We start from the raw sequence: 21,474 nt of genomic DNA, 5'->3' as shown, positions 1-21,474 counted from the left end.
AGAGTAGTCTTTGTCAGGTCTGAAGAGAAGAATGTCTTGCATATGAAACCTTGTCTAATTCTATCTCAACTATGCAGTTGATCCAGTAAAAGGTATCACTGTAGAAAATCCTTGCTTGTTGTATACTTCCTGACCATCACAACTACAACATCACTACACATTTTGTATAAAAGACACAAATACTTTAAGATGCCTTCTTGTAAATCTGGAACATATATAGTGACTTAATATTATCTCAGTCAACACAAGACTTGTGAGACAAACAATGCCACAATTTTATCCAAAAATTTGTCTGCTTTTTAAAAACTTATTTAATTTGTTTCTGTTATGGACTTTGGCTCTTTCCATATTTCAGCCAGTTGTTATGTCAAGAAATTGCAATTGTTTCCTTTAACTTTAACCTCTAATCTCTTGTTTTCAAATTGCTTTATCAAATAGCATTATTGAAATCGATCATATTAACTTCCTTTCAGAATTTTGTGTATTGCTATATACTGCTTTCTTCTGTGAGATTTTTCTTGTAGTCAAACTATAGTTCTAGGCCAAAGTAATTCTCTTTAATAATGGGTACACTCTGAACCTTGGACTCCATCATTATAGCTGTCCTTTGGCAAAGTTCAATTGCTCAGTGTCTGTGGTGTATTTCCTTTGCTATACCAATGAGGATTTCAACAGTTTGCTAAACTGGGTAATGCCAGATTATTGCATCTTGGGTGATAAATGTCTGCAATCTGGATTTTTACTAATTCACTCTGCCAGGGCCTGGAGCAAGTGAGGGTCATTTTTCATGTAGCAGTGTTGGCCAGGGAGGGGAATGACCAGAGTGCCAGAACAGGTCAAACCCAGGGCAACTTCTCTGCTAGGGCTTTGTGAGCTCTGACCACAATTTTAAGTTACTGTCCCATGATAGAAACCCAGGGCAGAGGGGCAGTGGAAACAGTCTAATTATTTTCTTGCAATGAATCCCAAGAGTTTAGTCTGTAAAAGGACAAGGGTTTACTCTGTAATAGGGTTGGATGGAAAACAAGAATTCCATTTCATTTCATGAAAAAATTTTGAAATTTTGACATTTGGTTTAATTTTCATGCAGAACAAAAATGAGACCTTTTGCATGTTTTTCATAAAACAGCAGAGAGAGAGACCGTCACAGAATAGAAATTGCTAACCATAGATGTTGAAGAAACATTTATGTCCCTGCTCTAGATCAGATAGAGCAGAGTGAATGGGTGTCTCTTTCTCTTTACTTAATCAGAAATCCCAGAACTAGAAAAACCTTTCATTGAAAAATTCCTGCAGAGCTGTAGTTTGTATCTCTTTGTGAAATTGGGGATGACTAAGCTCAAATTCTCTTTACCACCCTTTTATCCATTATAAGTGCTTATACATCACAAAAATATTTCCAGTGTTTTTTTGAAAACCAAGCATATTGCTGATCATGCCACTGTAACTCAGTGATGCTAAGCATCACAAGCTAGGAACATCTCATTGCCCAGATATGACCACATCACTTTTGGTGACACACCTTACAATTTGTTGATTTATGAACTTATTTAAACATTTCTCCATAGGTTTTTATCTGTTGTACCAAGTTTGCTTGTACTCTCCTAGGTGCTTTCTTTGTCTGTTGTACGAGCTTGCATTAATTGTGTCCATCTCAGTGGGTTTTTTAATAGATTTCAAATGTTTTGATGTATTCTATTGCCTTCTACAGCTCTTTACTTCTTAATTTCTTCTGCCCCAGGCCTGCCTTGTGATCAGCATACCATATTTTCTTGCATACGACATGCCCACAAATAAGACACGCACCATGTTTTGGGAAGGCAGAATGAAAAAAAAAGACTTTTCCAGAGTTATGGCTGCATAAAGCAGGGACAGAATCTAAACTTCAGCTTGCACATCATCCCTTTCCTATTCAAGTAAAAGCCTTTCACAGTTGAATTGGCAGCAGCTTGGCTGCTCAGCCAAAAGCTGAAGCTAACTGTGGATGAAGACTGGAGTCCATGGTTGTATCTAGGATTTTGAGAAATGCCAAAACAGCTTGCAGGGCTGTGAAATAGGAGGAAAGAGAATAGGGCTAGCAAACAGGCAACAAAATTTCTGAACAAAGGACTGCTTGATCTGGATTAGTGGAACATCAAGACCATTAAAAGGCATAGGGACATTAACATGTGTGGAGTGAAGAGTTATTAGCAGGAATCCAGTAGATTATAATGAGCCATCAAGTCAGTTGACTGAATCAGTGTTGTCTGAATATAAATGCATTGCTGCTAGGCATTTCGTTTTGAACTTTGGGCACACTGTATGTGTGAAAGCATTATTGTTAAAGCATAGTTCCCAAGGAGCGCTGAGTACCAGTATGATTTTAGAACATCTCTGCAAAGAGATAAGATACCTCTCTCGCTGTTTGCATATATTATGTATTACAGTGTATTTTGTTACAGTCTAGCAAATGATTGCACATGAGGACGCTTCTTTAGTTTCTTTATTTTTTCTTTTTAAAATAACCTCAGAAATTCCATTAATTAATGCATTTAAAAGGAAATTGAAGTTGCCAAGTGAAACACCCAAAGTTCCGAAATATTTATTTCTGTAGACTTTAGTGACATACTACATTTTCCCTTGGTCTAGTTATTAAAGTCAAATAAACTTTTCTGGTACTTATTTTCACTACTATTCCATATCCATATCCTGGCATTTTGTTTTTAATAGCCAACAAAAACTTCTATCATTATACACACTTGACTCAATCTCTTTAGTGGTCACAAACCAGCAGGCATGGCTCAATTTAAAAAAAAAAAAGTTTCTTCTAAGCAACCTGTGTTTAGATAGAATGTCTGCCCCTCAACTTCAGAAACCCACACTGAATGACATAAGCAGTTAAATTTAAACAAAAAATGTAACCATTCCAAGTATTGCTGCTGGGCCTGGTTGGTGTTTGTCTATTGTAAGAAGACTTGCACCCACAACTGGAGTAAGGATTCTGGCTGACAGGATTTCTCAACTGATTCCTGCACTGCTCCTTTTATTCTGGGAACTATGCTGGGTCTGACTAACAGGCAATCACTCTTAAAGGAAATGAACACTTGCATTCTGCAGAATTTTAGATTTGCATGGGTGCTTTGAGAAGGCTAGATCCAACCTTCAGGATGGGTGTTTAATATTGCTGCTTTATGTCATTTGTTGTATTCAGTACAGAGAGGCAGCATGGTCTAATGATGTGGGGCAATGCACTAGTAGCCAAGAACTCCCTAGTTATAGTCCTCCCTCTCCCACTGACTTGCTTCATAGCCTTGGGCCAGTCACTTTGTCTTCCTGTGCCTGTTCCCTACTTGTAAAACTGGACTGCTGCCTCAAAGACCAGATAATGAAGCATCTTTTCTATTTGTCCTCTAATATCACCCTATTTTCCAAATGTGGTACAATGTTAAACTTGCTGATCTGTAACTGCAAAGTTTGTCTCTTAATCCTTTTTCTAAATAATGGAGTTATGTTTGTAGCTTCCCATTGCTAAGGAATCTCTCCAAGCTCCCGTGAACTTTACAAATGTCAATTAAGAGGTCATTGGTTTCTTCACTTACTTCCTTTAAAATGTTGTTTGTCTATATATTATCCAGACTTTATTCATCCAACCTTTTTGCGACCAATTTTTTGTTATATGTACAATACACGACCCATATTAGAGCCAGAGTATAAAAATAAAATGAGCAAACTGTTTTAAGGATGCACTTAGGGCCTGATGATCACTGGCTTCAGTGGGAATTCTCATACCCACACTACTTAGCATTAGACCTTAGAAAGACTTGGGGGAAGAGAGGGTGGCCTGTGGCTAGTTAGTTGCTTTAATTCTATCATTTATTCTTTTCCTGCCTTTGGAAAATTTTACTTGGGCAGATCTCCACCTTCTTGTGGCCTTTTTAGAAGTTATAAAAGCTTTGCTTTAATTTCAGATGTCTTTTTGATCACTGCGTCTACTTAGAAAAGTTATTTAAAACAAAAAAAAGAGCATTTAAAACAAGTAAAGTAGGCCTTTAGATTTCCTCCAGATACCCATGAAGAGCCCACTGCACTTCAGCAGTGATGGCACTGTATCTGTTAACACCTCTTTGTTTATTTCTTGGTTTTTCCCTGTGCAATTTGATTGTGTTATTCTTTGTCAGAGTGCTTTCCCCCCCTTCCTTTGCATCACATTTCTCTTTCCTTTTGAGTTTTATAATCTTATAGGGCAGAATTTTGTCTTAGTAATTGCTTTAAATATCTTCTGTTTTCTGTTATTACTTTTACAAAGTGCAGAGAATTGCTTTAATGGCTTGAATTAATGCTTTGTCTCCAAGATCTTGCAGTTTATCTTTTACTGCTATAGAATTACTTCTCTATATCTTACAATCTTGGTCTTCCCTCTCCTTTCTATTTCAACTGTTCTACCAAAGTAGCCAGTGTCTTCCCAGTCAAGCTGTATGGCCAGTTCTTCATCTCCGTTTTCTTTTGTCAAAAGGTCACATCCTTCATCTCCATTTTATTTCTATTGTGTGGTTTCATGAGTCTCTATTACTTTACTACTCTTCCTATATCTCTAACCACTTGTTTAGCATCTCTGTCTGTGGCTCTTTTTTCACCTCTCTTCTAGTTAAAGTGGGTGTCTGTTAGGGTTCTGTTTTCAGTTTCATCAAAATTGTGTTGCTGAGCGATAAATAAGACTATTAAATGAGTATGTATTCTTATTACCTTAGCTGGTTTTATTCTCTTTGCAGTTTATTCAATGTTTACCTGAACTTGTGACTAAGAAAATCCTCTGTGTTCTGACTGTTACTAGTTATTGATATTTAGTCATTATCATAAAGAGGCTGATGGCAGTAGCTACATGTTAATTGATTAATGATATTTTTTCCTCTTATTCTGAACATAGACCTCTTTAATGTTTTAATTCTTTAGGCATAACATGGGGTTTCCCATAGTTGAATTTTCTTCTGATGGACACTTTATTATATCCAAACCACCAGACACAGGAGGCCTAGTCTCTTTTGGTACTGTGGCTGAACAATTGGTGTATGAAATTGGCAACCCTCAACGTTATCTCTTACCAGATGTCACATGTGACTTCTCTCAAGTGTCCATTACTGAAACTCCAGGTTAGTGCTGCTGCGGAAAGAGGACCTTCATTTTGAGTATAAAAACAGTCAATAACAGTTATGCTGGCATTCTAAGGTACTTACCATAGTTTCCACATTTTCTCTACAACTTTATTTAAGTCTGTTCTTTTGAAATACAGTTTTACCATACAAGGATTCGCTTTATACATATTTTTTTAAATGTATATCAACCCATTAAACCTGCTCCTTGACTAGCGTATATTTTTCCATAATTTATTTTCTTAAAATTAATATAACACACTTGTTAGGTCTATAAACCATCTATTTCTGCAGGACTTTAATATTTATGCATGTGTTATTGTGAAAATAGTCTTTCAGATTTCATTGAAGTTTAATTCCAGTTCACCTTCCTTTTGTTATTGATCTGCTCGCTGTCTCTCTCTTATACACACACACACACGCGCACGCGCACGCGCACACACACAGGTGCAAGCAGGTATAGGAAGTCACCACTGAAGGCATTACATAATAAAGATTTGTTTTCAATCCACTTGACTGAGTCACCTTAAAAGGAGTCATAGCTCAATTAAAAAAACAACCCATGTATATAACCACCCTCTAAAATATTATCAACTATGTCAACAGAAGCAGAAATCTTATGTTCACTCTAGCTTTATTTTTAAGTCCAAATCTGAATATCAGACTACAAGATAAAAAGTCTGGATAAGCAACCTAGTTGAACTTCTTTGAGTAATTTGTCTTTTTATTTCCCATCTATCATAGAAGGTTTTTTATACACTATAACATTTTGAACATTATAAAATTACAAAGGTTACATTTTAAGAATAAGGCTTACTGAAAATTACACAACATAATCAAATGGCAGAATGTCTGATAAGGCTAGCTTGCCTCTTTTAGTAACATTTTTATTTAAAAAAATAGAACCCTAACCTTCCAATGAACTTTTAGCTTGTAAATGACCCAATATGACACATTTGAACTTAAAATGAACTTTCACATGAACTTTCAGTTATTCCTCCTAGAAATATAACAGATGGAAAATAGGCAGATTTCTTAAATATTTTTAGTTTGAAGTTCTTTGACACGTACACCAGGAAGAACAGGGAAGGCCAGCTATTTTTTCTGTTTACATTGCTTATTTTATTGTACCACAGTGTTAGTTACAACACATACAATTCAGGTTTGAACTAAGATGTGCTACTTTGTTTTTGTTGATAGATATTGTGTTTTTTTTCTTTACCTGGTATAAAAAACCTGCAAATATTTAGTCTGATTACAGAAATATAGTTTTATAATAGAAGGGAGGCAAATAATTTAAACCAGCCTTTCTGAAGGACCATTGTTATTATTTTGAAAATGATAATTTAGATGATTATTCAAATACAATTGTTCTTCCAGATATGTTTGAAGAAGTTTTATTTTTGTTCACCTTAATTCTCTGTTTGTAGAAAGTCTTTAACTATTCTGCTGAACACCTTCATGCACAGATTTGGTAGAGCTGAGCTGCACCTTATTTCCATATGCATAAGTTTCCATTACTGTTTTTGATTAATACTGGTGTGAGGCTTTGATCCTATGCCCCTGGGTTAGGGACAGAAGTTACACATGAACCAGTTTAAGTAATATGAAACAGAACAGAAGTTCATTGCATATAAACCACTTTCAAAATGACAAAACCAGTGTAAGATAAACCTCACTAGTTGTAGTATCAGACTTAACTGATTTAGGTCAAACTAGTTTATGGAACTTCTGTTTTAGATCCCTTCCCAATTCAAGTTAATTCACAGTCCTCCACCATCCCAGAATACTTTGTAGTCCTGGGATGTGCTGTCTGCTCCAGTAGAGCAGGGCTGACCCCTCCCCCAGCTATTGCAAAACTAAGGCATTAAAGCCTCTGCTTCCTGTCAGCCTGGTGGGATGCAGGAGGGCAAGGGAATGGACCTCAAGACCACCCCACCCCCCAAATCCCACTGTCTGTACAGGACAAAGGGAAGGAAAGCTCCAGCACTGGGAGCTTATCATCCTTGCAGCAACCAGGTGAGTGGCTCGCTGGCCTAGGATCAGCTCAGCCCTGCCCCCTCTCCAGCCCCTGCCTGTGAGAAGCAGGGATTTGGGGGGCAAACGCACCAGCCCAGCTAAGCACTGGCTCCCCCAGCTGGGGTCTGCCCAGTGCTGGGGGTGGGGAAGCCCCCACTGGGGGCTTTTCACTCCCCCACAGCCTGGGTTGCCAGGCTGGAATGGGCTCATAACCACCCCTTCCCTAGCTCCCTGCCTTTGAGAGGTGGGGGAGAAGGGAGGGGAACGCACCGCCCCCCCCTGCCCCCCACATCTGCCTGGCATGAGGCAGTGAAAGTCCCCCCCAGGGGCTTTTCATAGCTGGGCAAGCCAAGTGGGGAACAGCTCCACTCCCTCCTGGTGAGGAGGTAGGGCTGAGCCAATCCCAGCCTGACTTGCTGGGTTGTGGCATTACGAAAAGCCCCAGTGGGGGCTTACTGCCCCATGCTAGGAAGACCCCACTGTGGGGGTCAGTGCCAGGCTGAGCCACCTTCCCCTCCCCACCCCTCCAGTTTCTCATAGGGGTGGGGCTGAGCACATGCCAGCTTGGTGTGCCATTGGACTGGATTTAGCTCTTAGGCAGCTGGCCATGAGGGGTGGTGCATGTGAGCACTCCCCCAGGCTCCTGGCCTTGGCCAGTTCAGGCTTCTGTCTCTCTTGGCCACCCAAATACTGAACATCAGTTCAGTTTGTTATCAGGTCAAGCTCTGCAGCTTTAAAAAACCTGCAGTGATTGAGCTGATTCTGCCTTGGGCTTTTTGAACCTCTGTACTTAGCCCTGAAGTCAGTGGGAGCTTAGTCATTGTAATGGTTCAGTAGGAGATCAAGCCCTAATACATGGCAGTGTATTGTCAAACTTCTTGTTGATGTTCCTGTGTTCAGTGTCAAGGTCATTATTTTTCCTGAAATGTGCTCTCTAGACTATTAGTAGCAAAAAGATTAGAGCTAATTTGGATCCACAATTACACAACTTTCCTCCCAGCTCTAGCCATGTTTTATACAATTTCCCTAAACAGACTTCCATACTCTCCTACAGTTTATTTCTTAACCAGCTCAGCCATCTCCACCCAATCAGGTGTATGGCAATCAGTTGTGAGGTGCTTTGTTACCTGTTGCTTCCCTTCCAAATCACTTTCAGTCAAAGCGACTGAGGAGGTGTGTCGCAAAGATCCAAGAATTTTATCTTAATACATCCCTTGTAAATATTTTATGCATCAGATATAAACAGCCCGATAAGTTACACCTGTGATTTATTGAGAATTATACCTATGTGTTTCATCTCCTGCTATCAAGTAGGAGACAACAATTGCTCACAGTCCTAAGGCCATTTTGTATATTAAGCAGTCAGACTACTTTTCTGTTAACCATTACAGGCATTGAAGGTGGAGCAGTGAAAGTTCATGGAGCAAAAGGATCACCTCCTTCAACATTTTATAAGGTACTCTTTTTATCGTGTTGATAATGATATAGTATGAAATGCACTTGATTTGTGAAATTTGGTATTTTGGAGGAAAAGGATATACCATCTTCAGGTGAAACTCTTATTTTTTTCATTCTTTGAGAAATAGATGTAACTAAGGTTAATTTATAAGCCTTTTAGGAAGACCATAGTGCAACATGGTAGTGTAGACTAACATTGCATTTTAAATATAAAATGCTGTTTTTAGTCCCAATGTCTTGTTTAATGAGGGCTTTCAGTCATTTTTAATTTACACACACATCTAGTCCTGCTTTACTGTAAAAAGTACATACAGGGCTTAATCCTATTCCCATATAAACCAATGGCAAAATCTCAAGTGACTTTCATGAAAGCAAGGTTGGTCCTATAAATTAAACCACTTAGTGAAGTGTTACCATAGCTGAGCTTATATGACTGAATCCATTTTGAAAAAATACTTTTTTTTAGAAAACAGTTATAACGTAAAAAAGCACATAGTATTGTTTGTAAAATAGTACTGCTTATACACACATTTTTAAAGTACATCAAGCACATTTTAATTTTTTGCCAATTTGAAAGAATAATGTATCAATTTTAAAGTATGACAAATATATAACATTTATTTCAGATTTTCAAAAGAATACGGTATTCAAAGTAGAGAAGGTATAGTTTTGGCCACAGTGACTGCAGTGTAGAAAACAAAAAAATCTTTAAAATCATTAATTTTGAGTATATTTTAAATTAATGAATATCCCTATTTCATGTTTCTCAGTTATTCATACACTTTTCAAATTTTTCATTTGTTATATTCCTAATAATAATTCTGTTAGCTTTATGATGAAACATTTTGTTGTTCTTAATCATCAGTAATTTAGCAACGTAATCAATAACTAAATTTTTCCACAATATCATCTAGTTAATAATGCCTTGAATTCATAATATGTATGTATGTATATAATTTCAGTTGTTTGTACAAAATACCCTGTTCTGCCCTTCATGTTTTCAGTCTCTTGCATATTAAATAAGAACTTCAAGAAACACAATGTTAAAATAACAATTTCCACTTGTGTTATATGGTCTGTACTTGGGAGACCAAGTCTTTTTCAGATCTGGAAAAAAAAAGGTTTTTTCATCACTGGGAATACCTTTAAAAATAATAATTGAGAGGATTTTGAAATAATTTTTCAAAATTAGATCTAACCGGTCCTAATTGTGGGCTAACTATTTCCGGTTTAGAAAAAAAAAAAGCATTTAAAAAATAAAACACATTCTAAAGATTCTGGACATTTTATTTAATACAAAATTAATGTCAAAATTCTACTGAAGTTCCTCATCATAACTACTATTTTAAGCTGTGCATTTTTTCTTTCAAACCAAGGAACATTTTACAAAATCTGGAAGATTTTTTCCAAGTAGAATGTGCTTTATAGATATTTTTTCTTTTTTAAACTTTTTTTTAACAACTTTCTTCAGCAGTCTTCTTTGGGTCCAGTTATCACTACTAAAGTTTCATCTCTTCACTTTTACACCTATTTAGCCAATGCTAAAAGTATCAACGACAATTAAAATATGCAGCAATGGAGCCCCATATTACCAAATGAGTCACAATAAATATCAATAGAAAGGCTTTAATTCCAGCCGTATCTAGCAGTACAAGTGCATAGCTCCAGATAGCCAGTTAAATTAGGAAACAAATAAGGTAGATATACATAAATAAAAAAGACAGTGCATATTTAACCCTTTTTTCTCATATAGAGTATGTTACCTTTCAAGACAATATAGTAAGAATAATTATTCTACAGATCTCAAATATTAAGAGATGTTTAGAACATATACTACAGCTAAAATAATAGTCTGAAAAATCAATATTATGTTAGTAAAATGTCCCCTCATATTTTTTTCAGTTCTGTAGAATATTGTGTTTACTCAGGTGCTAAGTTAACATATTGATGGATGGATAGATATTTTGTATGCATTTGCGCGCGTGCTCACACACACACACACACACACACACACACACACACACACACACAGAGCTAGGGCTTTTATTATAAGATGTATGAAGAAAGAACCCGATATATACATTTTGACTAAGTGATGATTGGATGTGCATGATAACAAAGAAGACGCATACCACGTGAAGAGAAAAAAATTCTGCTTCTTTTTCTTCTGGATATATTGGTAATTACTGCTTGTTGACCTTTTAGAGTAAATCAGGGGCAAATCCCTCATTTTTATAACCTTTTATCACTAGGTAAATGCCACTTACCTCGATGGTTACAGAGCTACAGCTGTCTGCCCAGTAGGTGGGCCGAAGGCAGTGGAAAAAGGAAGGCGAACAGCAGAAAGCATTCTGAAAAGGTTAGTATTCAATACAGATTCACTTTATTTTACCTTTTAAACATAAAATCAAAATAAATTTGTAAACTGTACTAAGATGGCAGTCACATCAATCTAAGAGGCTGCCTAGAAGATGGAATTATTTAAAATGGTTGGAGAAATCAAGACATAAATTGTATAATTTAGAACCTGTTTTTTTTTTTTTACTGAACTCATTATAGAGCTATGAAATATCAGTAACATTACTTATCAAAAAACAGGCAATAGGCAAGAAGTTAGATGCATTTGTTTAGGCTGGTGGTGGTGGTGGTGCTCAACCTTTTCACTCGATGGGATGGATGGGCAGTGCCAGATCTAACCATGGGCCAGATGGTGGTTCTGATCCAGCACCTGGGGCCAGCATGGCGGGCACTATTCAGCCATGGTGGGAGGAGGTCAGCCTGAACTGAGCCTAGCCCAGCAGGGGGGAAAGGGGCTGCACTTAGCCCTGCAAGGTGGAAAAGGGGGCATGGTCTGCTAATGGAAAAGGGGGCATGGTCCAGTCCCAACCCAGCCCCACAGGGGGAAGAGGGTGTGGCCCTTCCACACAGGGGGAAGGAGGTGCGGTCTGGCTCTGCAGGGCACACAGGACTTGGGGTTTGTGAATTTGGCAGGGGGGTCACTGTATTAATGGCTTCCCACAGCCAAGTTTCTGGACCCATGGGGAGCCCTGCGGTCCTGACGCAATGGCTCTGTGGGCTGCATTTGGCCTACAAGCTGGAGGTAGAGCATTCCTGGTTTAGATAACTTTCATCATAAGCTTTGTCCAGTAAGGTTAAGTCACTAGTGATGCTTATCTACTTTTGACTAATGCCAGTTTCTAGCTGTAAGGCAGCCTGACAGCCTTGCTATCCATTTCAGCACCTCAATGTATTTCATCTATTTTATTTATTCAAGTATAAAAATTGAACTACAAGTGCCCATCCAGGGCTTTGAGTGCCTGATCCATATATTTAAATGCTGCAGCATAATATACCACCCATGAATATATCCATTTCTACTTCAGCCCTCATATTCCTCAACAGCTTTGACAAAGAGAGATTTAGACCATGAAGAGAGATTTACATCTCAGCTAAACAGGTTATGAACACCTCTGATTTTTATAGGCTAAAACCAACACACTGAATTTCATCCAGTAAATTATTGGAAGCCAGTGTAATTCCCAAAGCATTGGGCTAATGTGCTGCTGATATACAGCTCCTCTCAATAAACTGTCTTCAGCATCTCTTCAGATTCAGCTTCTGACATATGTAATTATTATTCTTTATTCCTTTTCTTTATTCCTTGCTTCCTTCCTCTCCATTGTTCAAAATGAATAATTTAAAAAAATGTGTAAAGAAGCAGTTATTTAAAGCAGCCTTTATTGTGCCTCAAGAAGTTATTTTAAAAACATTTAATGCATTTGCTGCATTCTAGTGCGTTGTAAAAGCTTGAAATATGCTCTTTAAGATTACCGGTATGCTATAAGTACACTAAGTAAGAGAAGATTTCGGCAATCCTCAGAAAAGGGAGCAGATTCCATTAAAATCAAGGACTTTCCCACAATAAGCAGTGGTGAATGGTTTAAAACTCTGGTTGAATGAGAAACTAAGCTAGCCGCTACAAGGAATCTAGACAGGAAATCAGGATAGTTATAATATCCATTTACACAGGTTCTCTGTACAGCATCAGTGCTTTTAGTGCTAAAAGAAACTCACTGCAAGTCTGGTCAAGGATGGGTCAGGGGCCCCAGCTAAAACTGCTTAGGACTAAAATTTGTGCAACAAATATATTTTAAATTTTCATGTCTACAGTTAATTTTAGATGTTATATATAACTTGTCTTTGGGAATGTGCTGTGTTCTGTTACTCAGCACATCTGACCACTTTTATTTTGGTGTTTAGATATAAGGTTTGATACCTAATTTTAGGCATCAGTTTCAATTTTCACGAACAGTAAGTAGAAAATATATAATTTAATATAAATTTAATTTAACTTAATTTTATCTATTTAAGGTAATCTTACCTGTATAATTTAATATTAAATTCCTTTACTCTGGTGCCATATAGATGCGTCATTAAATATAGAAAGAAAGTGTCTTTTAAACTGCTCCATGGGTATGAAAGATTCTATCAGTCCAAACATAATTTCCATGGTTGAATTGGTAAAATCTCTTAAAACAGTGGAAGGAGGTGAGGGTGCCAGATACGGTGATGCTCTTCAAATGCATTGACCTCATCTGTCTGATATGTTGAAGGGGCACTGAAGCTATTAAATGGAAACTGTTACGGGCATTTTATGTTTTTTTTAAGACTCTTGTATGGTATGCTCACAAAATTGACATTTTTTTCTCTCTAATAATGCTGCCTTTTTCTCATATTGTCAAAGTTTTATAATGTACTACAATTTCAATCGAGGTAGAGTTTATATGACTATTTCTGTTTTATTTAAATACTGATTGTACACCAGTATACTTGAATATGTCAAGCTTTTGGGAAAGAATTAAGTATCTCTTTTCCTAGCTGTGCAAAAATTAAGAATTATAGGTCCAGTAATGATATATTATTTTGAAGACTCTAAAAGCTGGCTTATGCAATTGTCCATGTCATAAGGCGAAACTGTAGAATGACTTGTTGAACATCATTGAATGAGCTTTAGAGAAATTGTTCTGTGGTCATTTTAAAATGCACTGTGGCTTAATGCACGTGATCGTGAGCCATTTGAATTAGAGCGTCTGTCCAGGAACCACTCTAATTAAAATGCCCTACTGCCATCGCCAAACACATGAAAGGCAGTCTTCTAAGTGTCTAAATCCACATAAGTGGCTAATTGGTGAAATAAGTGCAGGCCCTTAGAGTCAAGCAGTCAGGACAAATTTTGGAAGTACCTCACTTGACAGTGGGCACATCTACTAATTAACTCCACAGTAAATGTCTTGTTTCTAAATGTGCAGCCCTATTAGGCTGCAGGAAACGAATTAATTCTATAACAAGTATTTGTGAATACAAGTACTACCCTGCTGTGGAATTTTTCAAGCACAGCAGTGTATACGTAGGTGCTGACCCAGCTGACTGGGGCATGAGCGTGCTTCAGTGTAGGGGCTGCCTGCTGGCTAACCCTGCAGTGGAAAAAACTTGTGCCCCAGCCAGCCCCTCTGCAGCACATCGAGCTGAGTTGGAGCAGCTCCGGGCTGGTAGGCTGATCCCCTAGGCCTCCTGTCAGCTGGTGCTGGTCCAACCTGGCTCAATGTGTTGTGATCTCAGGTGCACATTCAAATGGTACACTCAGGAGCAATAAGCTCTGGCACAATAAGCACTGGGGTTAATTGCTTCAAATTAATTGTGTGTGTAGATGTGCCCATGTGTAGATACATCATTTGAATTGTATGTGTAGATGCATCATTTGAAATACAGTATAGCAATGTATTTGCTCAATGACAGGTATTTAAATCCAAACTTATGGAACATTCAGATTTTACATCCATGGGCTGTACTGGGATATTGCATATCATTCTTATGAAGTAGTTGGCTAATAAGTAAATTTGTTGCAGGACTCGCCTTATTTTCAGTCAACTTGGGTATGAAGATTACAGTGCAGTTAACATGCAGATTTTAGGTTCCGAAGAGACATATGGACCTCATGCAAAAAAGCATATAGATGGTGTAAGTACTAAATTAATCATTTTTAAAAGTGCATTAATCACTTTGAATCTCTATGTGTTCTCTTTTTCTAACTGTAAAAAAAATTATTGGAGGGAATTTCAGAGCTACTATCATGTAAAAATTTGTGTGTTTTTTTTTATAGAGGTGGTTAGCCATGTTAGTTGGAAGCTAGGCACTAGGTTGCACAGGGTGGAACCTTAGAGATTACCTGGTTCAGAAAGACATGGGCCTCACACAAGGATTTATTTCTAGTGGTGGAAAATCTCCACTGCTAGAAATGATTCTGAAAGAGGGAACAGTACAACTGTTCAGCCTGCAACTGCCCTCTCTCCCCTGCTCCTGGTGCCTTCCTGAGACTTGGGTAGTCCTAGTGTTGGGTAAGTCTGGAGAGTCCCCTAGTGTGGAGAGTGGGTGAGGACTTTGCCCAACTGTTCAGCCTGCTTAGTTCCTGAGCATTGGGAGCTGAACAGAGTGAGTGGCACCACAAGTCCCCACACTGCTCACTTGACCACTCACTGGAGTGTGCAGCCTGCAGGTAGCAGTGGGTGGCTGCTCCTCTTTTCCCGGTCTATAGAAGAATCAGGATCAGGTGCCTCCAGCACATTCTCCAGGCTGGGGTGACCCTAGTCTCCAAAGGTATAGGATGTTTGTTTCCTTGATGTTTGATTCTTCTTGGTCCCTGGGAGGAGTCAAACAAAGTGTACAGGCAGTTGTTCTCCTGAGAGAAACTTGCCTGAGGGTAGCTTCTACCTGGTAGGACTTGGGTTACTTTTCTCCTAAAAGTGCCATTTTTGTTCTGGGAGAGACTATGTGAATGCCTGTACATGCATGGTTTCTACCAGGGGAGCTGTAATTCTCCTGGTAGAAATGTAACACCTGTATGCAGCCATGAGCTTTTGTAGGCAACAACCAACTTTGTCAAGCGCTAGGAATGGACTGATGCTGGGAATGCAAAATTAAGACTACTTGTGCAACTATAATTAGCCCCCCTTGTGAGTATGCATTTTGTTACAGTCTTAAATTACATGTTCATATTATGTATCACAACAATTGCATACAGATATAAATGGGATGTGTTGTTTGCTAACACCGTGTCTGTAATCTCTATTTTTAATTGATATGTGAAAGCCTAAAAAAGAAAGCAGTAAATCTTTGTATTTCCTGTTATACATTTGTAGTACAACTTGTTACAAAATGGTAGTATCTAAATCTTTTTTGTCAGCTGTAAAATTTTATAAAGCAGCAAAGGTATATGTCAGACAACACTCAGTTCTATGAAACTAGTGAGAAGACCTGCACTTTAAAATTGCTAAATAAGTACAGCTGATGAGCTGTTTATGAACTGTTAATTTCTACAGCAGAGTTAATTAATGTATCATTGCATCTGTTAATTTAAATGCTTGGATTTAATTTCCTTCTGCGGTGTAGTTCCCTCCCCACTGAACTAGCTTTATAATGGTTATACAGCTGTCCAATAATTTTGTTTCCCAGGATCATACATAGTCTACTTTAATCTGATTCTTTTAAATACACAGAAAACTGTATTAAAAGAACCTGATCAGGGTTGTGAAGTCAAGCATTCGAAAGTTGTGAAATTTCAAGGAACCTTAATTTGGACACTGTGCACATACATTTTGTTGCAGTTTTGAAATGCATGATTGCATGCTATTTTATTAAACACCATTCACCTGAAAAGAGCTATTTGATAGTTTGTGTTATGCTCATTGTTAATTGATGTCTTTCCCTCCTATTTACTGTATGCCAGGGGTTTTAAACCTTTTTTAACAAGTGTACCCCTTTTGTCTCAAAGTTTCAGCTCATGTACCCCTTTATATTTTTTCTTGTTTTTAATGTTACCTGTTATGTTCTTGGCTGCCATTGCCTGCCTTGAGCACAGCCCCGGGAAGAGCCCAGCGCTGCCCCAGCCCCAGCCCGCAGCGGCAGCCCACCATTGCCCTGCACGCAGATCCGGGGGCACATGCTCCCCATGACTCCCTGGGGTGCATGCAGCGGCAAGAGCCGCCACATCGCCCCTTCCTTCCCCACGCCCCCTGCTGCCCCAGACAAGCTGCTCTCAGTTCCATCCCATGCCATGCCCTGGCTGTACAGCGCCTGCCCCAGCCCCACCCCCACTCCCTCCCTCGTTGCGGGGGCCTCAACCTGCCCCCCACCATGCCCCTTCCCTTACAGACTTACCAGCTGGACCCAGCTGCTCTGCAGGCTGCTGGGCTGTGCTCCCAGCTGCCCGTGTGCTGCTCTGCAGCTTGTGTACATGCACAGGGCATTTACTGGCCACGCCAGTCAAAAAAAGACAATTGCCGATACTTGTACATTCATTCTGTGTACCCTCTACTGTGTACCCTCTACAACCTTTTTAAGTACCGCTAAGGGTAAGCATACCCCCGGTTGACAACCATTGCTGTATGCTATTGAAATTCTTCAATTTCCTCATGGATTTTTCTATTATGCTTATCATTGTAAGAAATGAATGCTTCAAATCATTAATTTATATTCACAAAACTCCTGTCCCACAAGAGGAAATAATTGTTCTTATTTTACAGATGGTAACTGAGGTACAGAAAGTATATGATCAAGTGTCTATTAGTTCTGAGAACCAAATTTGAGATTGATTTTTTCAGAGAGATTAGCATTATATAACGTGTACATATTTATAGTTCCTATTGGCTTTATTTTGCTCTGGGAGTACTAACTACTTCTGCGAATAGGACAGCAGTGCCTCGAGTCAGCCCCCCAGAAAAGGAGGTTCACACTATTTCTCACCATAAGTGAGAAACTTGGTTTGGACAGTATGCCTTGCATCATGTGGCAACTCCTAGGCAGAGATAAAAAAAAAACCCCAAACCAACTTTCCTAAATTGCTGACACTACAAAACTGGTTTTGTTTTATATCCCCTTGCCTCATTCACTAACACCTTACAACATCTCAAACAATATGACTGTACACCTTTATTCTTCCCTTAAACACAGTCAATCATGCATTCAGAAGCAGGGGTTCTGTTTTAAAAAGTTTGTGATCAAGTCAAGTCTATTATAATGCATTAATGCGAAGTGTCTGAACTGAGGTTGCTTATGCAACTGCAGATCTGGCATTTTCTAAATTCGAAGTCCTTTATTTTGCAACATTAGTAGTGTTCATTTACCATCCTTTTTTCTGTGAAATCTCCATGGTTTTTGGGAACCCCCCCCCTAAAGAAATATATCAAATTCCTTCTCATGACAGTAGATGGTCATCAGCATGGTTCATCCACAGGGTTTGAACCTTTAGATCTGACCTTTAGATCACTTGATAGGCATCTGTGCTGTGATATCAGTATTTGTTTGTCATCCTCCATGTCTCTCTTTGGATAAGTACCGGAGGGAAATAAATATTTTGCCCCTCCTTTACCATCTCCCAAAGTCCTTATCCCAATCTGCATCTTTACCCCCTCAGGTCCACATCTTGGTTCCTCTGCCTTTAATCAGGCAGCTTCCTCCTCAAAGCTGCCAGGATCCAGCAAGGGGAGCAGGCACTGAAAGCACAGCATAAACAGAGCCGTGGCACACGTTCCATTTAGGACATATATTGTGCCATAAAACTGACTCATTAACAACTTTACAATATTTTAGGAAGTTTCACAAAGATTTTACCAAGTTTTGAACATGAATCTGAACATTTCTTCTTAAGAATATTATTTGAGGTAAAAATTGAATTCCAAAGGACAAGGCAGGAAGCTGTACAGTTTTCTGAAGTTTGGGAATATCCAGCATTTGTTTTCAGGGGGTGCATCTACACATTGTGCTGAACTGTACAGTAGACTAATTTGCTGTGGTATAAAGTGTCACAGTCTACACGTGTGACTCTATTAGACTGCTACAAACTAATTTTCACCCCATTAAGGTAGTACTTTCGGGGACAGTACTTCTTACTGTGGCAAAAATAACCTGCCTAAATGCACGTGTAAACACTGACCCAGGCATACATTGCACCCAGGCTGCAGGGGGCCAGACCCCTGCCTGCTGCCTAGCTGCATGGCTCCGCATGTGAGGCATTCTTGGGCCCCAGCCACCTCCTCTGCTGCCCAATGCTATGACCCAGAGCTCATAGCTGACCCCTTGAGCCTGCTGCCAGCCTGCAGCTGCTCCGTCCTAGCTCAAATTGCTGTGGTCCCAAGTGAACATGTAGATGCTGCGCCTGGGAGCCATTAACTTTGGTACAGTTATCCTCATCTTAATGACATGTGTAGATACACCCAGGATAACTGAAGAAAAGAATTAGAAAAGATTTTAACAAAAAGATGGATGAAAATTATGTTACTGCTTAGTATTAGTACATAGTGGGTGTGTCTATACATGCACTTTACTGTGCAGTAGACTAATTTACTGCATAGTAAAGCATCACCATCTACACATGCACAGCATTTGGCCCAGTGTAGACTAACTTACAGTGCCATCAGATAGTGCTGTCAGACAGAGGTACTTTCTGATGGTGCAGTAAATTACTATGCTTAAACGTATATGTAGACAGTGACATCAGGATTAGATTACTCCGGCTTAAATTGCATCAGAGTTTATTCAATTGCATTAATTGCATGCATAGACATGCCCAGTGACTCTTTTTATAGAGTTTCAGCTACGGTAATGACAGTTCATCTTTGGAAGATTCCATATGTTTAAATTTACTAGAGCTATGCATATTAAGTAAACCTTTGCTTATGACTCTTGAATTCATAATTTATAATATTTGGAAACAGGGTCCCCGGGAAGTGGTTATCTGGCTTGCTGTACACCATAAGCAGAAAAAGGCTGTGGAAATCTTCTCAAAAGAGATTGCACCAGCTGGAACTGGAATGGGTAAATAGTCCTATCTCTTTCTCTAAGTATCTGGCTCTTACTTTGAGTTTGATCATTAATATTAAGGTAGCGCTTATAATACGTGCCTCATTGTGTTGATTGTGGCAGGTCACTTGGGGTGCCTGCCACTTTAAGAGATTAGGCAGTCTGCAAAGCCAGCAGCTGCGGATCACAAAAGAGTGGGACCATGCGTGTCCAGAGACCCAGAGAGGGGCCAGGAGAGATTTGGTCTGTGCAGGTCCAGAGGCCCAGAGAGGGTCCAAGGGCTTAGAGTATGAGAGGACCAATGAACCCACAAGTAGAGTGTATGAGGAAAGCTGGGATCAGGTTCAGCACCCAAGGCTGCACCCAGGAGTAGCCAGGATGGGCAAAGTGCCCGGGTGTGGGCAGAGAGAAGCCACACCTGGAAATAGTCATGATGGGCAAAGTGCCTGGGGTGTGGATAGAGAGTGCCACACCTGGGAGTAGCCAGGATGGGTGAAGGGCCTGAGGTTGGGGAGAGGGTCACACCTGGGAGTAGCCATGAGGGGCAAAGTGCCAAGGTATGGGCAGCAAAAGCCAGTTCAAGTGTGAACTGTAACACCTGTAGGGCTGAAAGGGAGAGTGGGACTAGAAGGGTCCAGAGGCCCAGCGAAGGGCTGGGAAATAGTGCGAGGCCCAATGTAGGGTCAGAGGCCAGGAAAAGTGGGAGACCAGAAGTGTCCAGGAGGAGACCAAAGGGGTCTGCCAGCCCAGAGAGGGACCGAGTGAGAAACCGAAGGGCCTGGCAGCCCAGGGAGGGCTTGTGCAAGAGACTGAGGGGTCTGAAGGCCCAAAGTGGGGATGGCTGAGGCCAAAGGGTCTGAGGGCCCAGAGAAGGGCTGTGTGAGTGACAAGAAGGAACATCAATGAAGATGACATCTGCGAGGCCTGGGATGTGGTGTAGGGGCAAAATAGAGCCATGCAATTGGCCCATAAGGCCTTCACCACTAACCTGATGGTCATTATGATAAGACCAGGGCAGCCTCCCACACTCTTTTTGACAATTAACATCAAGGCATGGTGGGTGAGGGCAGGGCAGACTGCCTGTAGAACAGGGTACAAGTCATTTTTTTGTCTCTAGGTGCTTTACGGCCACCCCTGGAGATAGTACTTTGTCATACCATGATCTATGTAAACCCAAAGTTAATATGCTTACATGTTTTTGTTAAAATGAGGCCTAAGACACGGACAAATTTATAGATGTTTATTTTGTTTAGTCACCTTTTGCTCCTCTGATGCTTTTCAGCCTTCTGCTGTTGCTACTTTCTTTTCTTGCTTTCATCAGCTTTTTAATGTCCTTGCACACACTAATTAAGGTCATGGCTTTACTCTGCTTCATTAAATTACTAAAATGACTAATATTATTAATTTGTTAATTTATATAATTATATTTGATGATGTGCTGTTGCTTTCAAAAGTTCTGAATGAATTAGTCTATAACACCCCTGACAGATGCTACATTTAAAGTGTGATTATGGAGCAATGCAGCAAAGTGTGTTCATGGAGCAATAAATTGCAACATGCTGTATGTTCAAACAATTTGTCATGTGATACCAAGTTGCAAAAATGGCAATCCAGCAACAAAGTCTAAATGTAGACTATTGTCTTGTTTGTACAGCACTTTAATTTGAACGCGTAGCATGTTACACACAGGGGCCAGTGTTTGGCCAGGTCCTCCAGCATCCCAGGGTGGACTACTTTTCCCCCCAGCCCTTCTTCCTGCAAGGGACTCTCTATGACTCATGCTAAACTCTGCTGCCTGAACTCTGCTGCGTCAGGACATGCTTTTCTTGCACACAATAGGAGTATGTTGGGGATAGAGGAAAAGCATATATACAAAAGTACCTTTATAAGGTGTCTGGGAAGAGTTTTAGCCCTGCCGCTTCCATCTCCCCAGCTTTGCATAGGTCTCCCCTGCTTTGTGAAAAGGTCAGGGGAGCTCAGCTGGTGAGCTCAGAACTCACTTTTCATTAGCAGCATT

General features: G+C 39.7%; 1 protein-coding gene across 2 annotated transcripts in view; it reads left to right on the top strand.

Moving 5' to 3' along the window:
- LOC102378644 overlaps nt 1-21,474 on the top strand; it is a 133,758-nt gene that overhangs the window by 35,176 nt on the left and 77,108 nt on the right. For both annotated transcript variants that reach the window (XM_014524893.2, XM_025216020.1), the window contains exons 9-13: nt 4,930-5,126; nt 8,537-8,601; nt 10,856-10,962; nt 14,510-14,621; nt 19,373-19,472. In XM_014524893.2, the coding sequence (XP_014380379.1) occupies nt 4,930-5,126; nt 8,537-8,601; nt 10,856-10,962; nt 14,510-14,621; nt 19,373-19,472 (581 nt within the window). The remainder of the gene's footprint in view (nt 1-4,929; nt 5,127-8,536; nt 8,602-10,855; nt 10,963-14,509; nt 14,622-19,372; nt 19,473-21,474) is intronic.

Source organism: Alligator sinensis, unplaced genomic scaffold (genome assembly GCF_000455745.1).
Source record: "Alligator sinensis unplaced genomic scaffold, ASM45574v1 scaffold1146_1, whole genome shotgun sequence".
NCBI lineage: Eukaryota > Metazoa > Chordata > Crocodylia > Alligatoridae > Alligator > Alligator sinensis.
Note: the sequence above shows the minus strand (reverse complement) of the source record. Positions and strands in the feature narration are given on the sequence as shown.